At 44.3% G+C, this 6,880-nt stretch overlaps 1 protein-coding gene across 1 annotated transcript; it reads right to left on the bottom strand.

Annotated features, from left to right (window-relative positions):
• Positions 1-590: 590 nt before the first annotated feature.
• Positions 591-4,597, bottom strand: LOC136463426 (small ribosomal subunit protein uS11y). Its single transcript, XM_066462429.1, has 7 exons — positions 4,488-4,597; positions 3,641-3,755; positions 3,418-3,540; positions 3,264-3,309; positions 1,877-1,962; positions 1,676-1,805; positions 591-1,110 (listed from the first exon to the last, which is right to left on the bottom strand). The coding sequence occupies exons 2-7, from the start codon at positions 3,641-3,643 to the stop codon at positions 1,043-1,045; spliced, it is 456 nt and encodes a 151-aa protein (XP_066318526.1). The 5' UTR covers positions 3,644-3,755; positions 4,488-4,597; the 3' UTR covers positions 591-1,042.
• Between the last annotated feature and the right edge of the window lie 2,283 nt (positions 4,598-6,880).

The following is a 6,880-nucleotide window of genomic DNA, read 5'->3' as shown; positions in this document are numbered from 1 at the left end:
CATTTTTTGCATGTCCCTGGCCCCACTTTTTATATATCGTTTCAAATACCCCGTATCATTTCGTTTCGTACGTCTCTATGCTCTGCGTCATCCAATACTATTCATCCGTTCATCAAGTATCTGATTTGCTGGTTTTCCCATGCTCAATCCGCCGAATGCGTCGGATATGTTGAGGATGCAATGCACGATGCTCGTATTCAACCATGTGGTTAGGCTTGTTTTTACCTGTAGATAGAGAGATCTTCGATTTTGTTTCGAGCACCTATAGCACTAAGGGCCCAGCCCACCCCAGCCGGCGGCCCTGTTGGGATGGACTCATCCATTGTGGCCAGCTAGTCGACAACTCTTTTTAGCAAAAAAAAAAGAAAAAGAAACTAATAACATTTTAAAAGACCATCCAAACTAAATTGTCAGGTAGCCCTTACATTGTCAAATGATGGCGCAACTCTACTAAAGCCACGCCACATATATTGGTCTGAATAACTAGATATAGTGAGATGTCTAGAAAACACTTTTCACGTAAGTTGTTGATGACATGGCATGAGACTTAGTCACACCACCACGGATGGTGTGACTGACCAACTGAGTCATGCTAAAACACTGTTCGTCTACATGGTCATTTAGCCCGTTTAGACACAGTTTTCGTTTATTCGGTTCTATTTAAACGTCTGGTTTGTCCAAATAATGGCAAACTATTTATCATTTAGCGTTTAGGATAACAATGCACCAAAGTGTATGGTGTGACTGAGACCAATATCTCTAGCTTCTCCTCTAATCTTGGTTAGTTAAATCTAGATCTCAAACTCTCTTTTGATCAAGACCAATGTAGCTAGTTCATGGCTAGGAATCACATAATTCGTGCCTTGCTATGTTGAATGCCACATAATTTGTCAAGAACGATTACAAACAGAAAACGTCCAAGAGTTGACACCTCAAAATTTCAATCAATACAGATCCCAAAAACTTCCTCAGTAGGAGTATATTAGACGCTGGCTGACTTGAACTGCTACATCTGACAGGGCCGCGGGGACAGGACTTGAAATTACAGCCTCCTTCCTCTCCTACCACCCTTTCTGCGAGTGCTGTCAGTGGGGACTGGAGTAACATCCTCTGTACACAATGAAGTCCCAGGTTAACAATAAATTTTGATGTCATATAACTTTCAAAGCAAGATAACTACATTCTACCAAATATTTCTAGCAACCACGGTAAAGTTCGATTTGTCATAAAACCTTTTCATCAAAAGATGATTATATTCACAGTACATTCTACAGTTTATGTATATCTAAAACAGGATGTATTCTAATGGAGTTATGCCTCCCTTCAGGTTTGGTTCAATGATGCCAACAGCCTAGTCCTCCCTGGGTTTGGTTCAATGATGCCAAGTGCCAGTTGGGCATACTACAGAACAATAGCCAGATAATGTTTTCACTTGTTCATATTAGCTCAAGCTTCAGGTTTTGGCCTTGCCAAGCATGTTTTCACTTATTAAAAGTAGCTCAAGCTGAAGTTTTGCCCTTGCCAAGCACAGCATGTACGTGTTTACCCATTAGCCCCAAAATACTAGGCCAAGGTTCTGCATAACATACAGCAGCGGACATCTAGGACTTTTTTAAATCTAGCTCAGATGACTGAAAGATGCAAAAGGGAAAATTCATAGGCCAGCAATGCTTACCAATACGGCCAATCTTCATGCCAGATCGAGCAAGGGCTCTAAGGGCAGACTGAGCACCAGGGCCAGGGGTTTTGGTCTTGTTTCCACCAGTAGCACGGAGTTTAATGTGCAATGCAGTAATTCCAAGCTCCTGCAAATGGGAAATAAGAAAATGAGGACCTACTTATCAAGTAATGTATTTTTTCCACAGTATGAAAATACCTTGCATCTTTGTGCAACATCCTGTGAGGCAAGCATAGCAGCATAAGGTGAGGACTCATCACGATCAGCTTTAACCTTCATGCCACCTAGACAATGCAAAAATTGTCAAATTCTAGTAAAAAGAAAAAGGAAGACCTGAGTGACTAGAAAAAGAACTTACAACTTTAAGAAACCAGGACATTAGGCAAAACAACATTTAGCTTTAATCCAACTCAAACTGGTTTAAAAAAAGCTGTCTGAAAGCTCATAACAGAACATATTATTTGTATCTATATAAACTAAATCACAACTAACTGGTGACAGGGAGACCATTTGACAGTAGTCATAAGTTCAGCTCTCAGAGCAAATATACAGACAGCCAATCTGCAGTTAGAAATTATTCTCAATTGATCTGATGTTTGATTCAGCAACAGGTTATAGAAGCCAAAAATAACTGGTAAGACAAAGTGCAACTGGACTGTACACAACTAAACAGAAGATGAAACACAACAAACAAAAATCATGTTACACTTCCATGATATAGGCACCTTCATTCAATTTAGCGATGGTACCCAGCAGGAATGACTCAGCTAAATCAGTGCAAAAAGCAACTGACTGAGACCAGGCAAACACCACAGGATACACAATAGCAAGATGAAGACACCAAAAACAAACAGGAAGAGAGAGGACCCAGAGAAAAACTCTCTGGTCCCTCATTGTCAATGTTGCACAGCTATGACTCAAAACGCTCCCACGTGAATGGAAGGGAGGCGATCTTAAGGGCCGTGCTTGAGAAAGACAACTAGAAACCAATACAAAGCATTACCATATAGCATTCCTTCTATCATAAATAAACCAAGATAGCACACAAAGTCCATCGCTAGACACCACGTCCAGGGAAACAATGCAATTGAAGCAATTGAATGAAGTGGATGGCATGCTCGACCAGCCAAACTAAGCAGCATATTCATCAACTACAGCTACATCTCCTTACATAGAAAGGGCCAGTCAATAGACAATAGCACAAATAAGCATATGAAAAAATAACAGTGTCATCGCAATCAGAGAGTAACCCCAGTAGCATAGATCAACTACAGCTACATCTCTTTACAAAGAAAGAGACTATGATAGTAAATAGGCTACCCAACATTACCAAAGTCATTACAATGGCCCGCCTATGACCGCAAGGTCCCAGGTTCGAGTCGCGGTCTCCTCGCATTGCACAGGCGAGGGTAAGGCTTGCCACTGACACCCTTCCCCAGACCCCGCACAGAGCGGGAGCTCTCTGCACTGGGTACGCCCTTTATTGCAATGGTACTAAATACCCAACACTACCAATGTCATTGCAATCAGACAATAATCCCAGTCTCATAGGGACTCACAAAAGAAACATGAGAAGGCTAAGTACCAGTGATGCGGACAAGCGTCTCCCTTCCGGACAGATCCGTCACATGCTGCAACACCACACACGAACACACATGTAAGTTTCAATTTTTCGCTCGTTTCTATGAATCCTTCGCCTAGAATTGGATGGGAATGGAATCGGGGTTGCTGTGTCTTACGATGAATGTGTCGTTGAATGACGCAAAGATGTGGGCGACGCCAAAGACGTGCTCGCCCTCACGGACGGCGGGGCCAAGCGTCACGTTCTCCTCCTTGGGCTCACGCGTCTTCTTCCTCCCAGACTGCACAGCATCGGCGCAAAAACAGCAACACAGCGGTCATGGCCAGCGCACTTTGAGATCTGAAAGAGGACACAGAGGTAGAGGTGGCAAAGCTACATACCATGGCAGCGATGGCTGCAAAAGAGGGGGTATGTTAGGGTTTGTTAGGGAGGACAGGGGCGAGTGGCGGTGACAAAACCCTAGCTCGCAGCTGTTGTGTTTCAGCTTCACACTGCCTGTATAAGTAGCGGTCGAACATTCGTGAGTACTAGAATCCTTGAACAATGCACTATCTAATTACCAGAACTCAACTGATATTATTCTAAGCAGTCTTGGACAGGTTTTAAGCTACCACTAAACAACCTACACAGCTGATCAGCAAGCACCAAATTGCTGCCAACTGGAGACCCACAAAGTGAGGGATCTCTCAGCACCAAACAGCTGCAGACTGATGTACTTATTCACTAACTAACTAAACAGCCTCCGTGGACCAGAACCAAGAATCGATTTCAATCACGCCAGCATACCAGAATTACAAGACAAGCTTCACTGATAATGCAAAAGCAGAATACAACATTACGGATTATTTACATATTTAGCATCATTATGATGTGAGTGGTAGTCAGTGACTCATGTATCAGTGACACAGTGTAAGATGCCATCCGTAATAATGGTAAATATGCTTCACGGATCATGCAAAAACACAACACTAAATACCCAAATACACAGTAGCAGCCTAAATGGGAACGCACAAGAGCGTCAGGAATCAAGGCAATCGTGTCAAAGCAGCAGGAGGGGCAGGGATAAATCAAGAAGCCGACGAGGCGCGCGCAACGCCACCGTCGTCCTCCTCCGCCAGCCCCATCCGCATCACCTGACACGCTCTACCACCTCATCGCGAAGCCGATTCAAAGCCCGGATCTGCTATCGTTCGGGAGGACGGGAGGGAAAGGGACGTGTTGACAAACCTCGACGGACGGCGGGACCGAGAGGAGGGCGCAGCGGCAGCTGTGGCGGCGGGCGCTGGAGAGGAGATGCTGCTAGGGTTTTGCCCAGCGCAAGCGCGAGGCAGTGCTGCTTATATTGCGCTTGGCCCGGCGGACGCAGGTAGCACAGGTACAAAGCCTTGTTGGGTCAAGTGGGCGTCCAGCAAGTCAAAAAATCCCATGGGCCGTCCAGCAAGCCCAAGAATCCCAACCATGCCAGATCACACGGTTACGACCATTTCTTCGACTGGCTATTTCTCAAAAAAAAAAAATCGACTGCCTAAGGAATGGGGCGAGGCAGTGAGTGAGGCTACGAGAAAATGTGATGTAGGTCCCAATCCCAACTTTTTTCAGGTTCTTAGGCACACTGTTGGCATTCCTCTGAAATATGCAGGTTCAATAGAAGAAGTTTGTTGATACGCTAATACGAATTTAAGAACTTACAAGCCAAGCTTCGCTGATTATGCACAAGTGAAATAATTTTCTTCGGTCTCTTCTCCATTTTACGAATAAGTTTTAGATCAATTTTCCTCATTCTTCAGTGGCAAAAAGAAGACACTAGAAAGAAAAAGTTTCTCAACTCCGCCTGTAAGAATATTGGCCATCGTTCATTGTGCATCTATTCTCAGGCCTTTTGTCGAGTGTTTCCCTATGCGGTCATCCATACTGCAAAGCGTCGTATAGGCTTGGTTTTGAGATCTGGAACTTTTCATACCGTGGGTACAATTTAGATGAAAATCAATTTCTGAATATTTGTAGTGTAATCCAGAGTGATTGTAACGCGTTGATATACCCAGCTATTATCTAATATAATTCTTCTTTCGTCGAAAAAAATGGAACATAACATAACATTATAAGAGACGGGCGCTTTAATTAGGGCGTATTCATTTTGTTCCGATTAATATTTAATAAGACTTGTATATAGATGTCTGTATTTGCATCCACTTCTGATATGGATACTAAATAGATGTATTTTAATCCGCTTTTGGTTATCATTTTCTATCTAATTTCATATCATGGAATATCCGATTGTTATCCCTGTTCATGGAAAAAACTAGACAATGGCCCCGTTCGCTGGTCTGAAACTTGGCTGAAACTAGCTGAAAAATACTGTTCCGGCTGAATTGTTGTGAGAGAAAAACAATGTTCCGGTTGAAAAAAGAAGCCGAACAAGCCATTTTTAAGACAAGCGAACAGGGCCAATACCCCGTACGTTGTTGTGGGAATTTTGCAACAATTTACATGAAATTTTATTTGAGTATGAAATGATGAAACCATAAAAATAAAGCTCCCTCGCACCTGATATTGGTTTCTCATGTGACAAAGAACACATGTATGGGATCATGAAATAGACATGAATTGTTGCTCTGCCCACAGCGAGACTCTACCTGAAGCAATTCCATCTCACGTACTCTCTATCCTTCCATGTCATGTCATGTCACTCCCATGGAAGGACCCTGCAGCCCCAACCTCATGAGGGACGAAAACGAATCGGATACGGACGGATATCACTGATATTACATTTGTTTTTATATTTCTGTCCGGATTCGGATTCGAATACGGATAGTGTCAACTATGTCGGATAGGATACGATTGGATATCGATATTATAAATATGCGATTTGAGTATTCGGATACGGATACGGTATCAGATGTTAGATATCCAGACTCGGATACGGACAGATCTCAACCCCTCTAAACGGATTTAGTTTCGAATACGATCGGAAAATATCCGTAGCGTTTTTGTCCCTAGTCCTGACGTATCCTTATCATTGTAATGCACATACAATTAACTTTGGCTCCTCGATCGTATCGTCGCCCCTTGCTGCCACCGTGCCTGCGCCCAGCACAGCGGCTACCCCGGCCGAGCCACATACGCCCACATAGAGGAGTACGTGTAGGCGGTCCAGCGCGTGGGCCACTGGGGAACCGGTGCCCAACCAAGTTTTCACTGCTAAATTACCTGAAAATCAGGAGTATGTTGATCCATTTACTCGTTATACGATGGAGATAACCATGCCACACCTTTTATGGAATTGTTGACGGGATCAAGCATTAGGATTTTGGTGGCTCGACTGGAGATGGTTTTGGTTGTCGGTGCCGCTACGGGCTGGGGATCAACGTCGAGCAGCAGCCTCATCCCTGTGCAGCAGCAGGCTCACATCCCTGCGTGGTGGTGGTGGTGCTGGCGGCGATCAGGCGTGAGAATTTGGTAGTTTCACGTCCCTGTGCAGCGCCAGAGTGGATATCAATGTCAGGCAGCAGCATGAGGATCAAGCAATGGCTTCACGTCCCTGTGCGGCGGGCTCACGTCCCTGCGTGGTGGTGGTGGTGGTTGTGACTTATAGCTGATGATGAGCATGGAGACTATCCGGC

The sequence above is a fragment of the Miscanthus floridulus genome, chromosome 7 (assembly GCF_019320115.1).
Source record: "Miscanthus floridulus cultivar M001 chromosome 7, ASM1932011v1, whole genome shotgun sequence".
NCBI lineage: Eukaryota > Viridiplantae > Streptophyta > Magnoliopsida > Poales > Poaceae > Miscanthus > Miscanthus floridulus.
The sequence above is the reverse complement of the archived record's forward strand: the minus strand, read 5'-3'. Positions and strand labels throughout refer to the sequence as shown.

Bases quoted from the DNA above. Each gene is read 5' to 3' on its own strand.
- LOC136463426 (XM_066462429.1), bottom strand. The intron at 1,806-1,876 runs GTATTTTCATAC...TCCCATTTGCAG, and splicing joins ATGTTGCACAAAGATGCAAG to GAGCTTGGAATTACTGCATT. The intron at 1,111-1,675 runs GTAAGCATTGCT...CATTGTGTACAG, and splicing joins CATGAAGATTGGCCGTATTG to AGGATGTTACTCCAGTCCCC.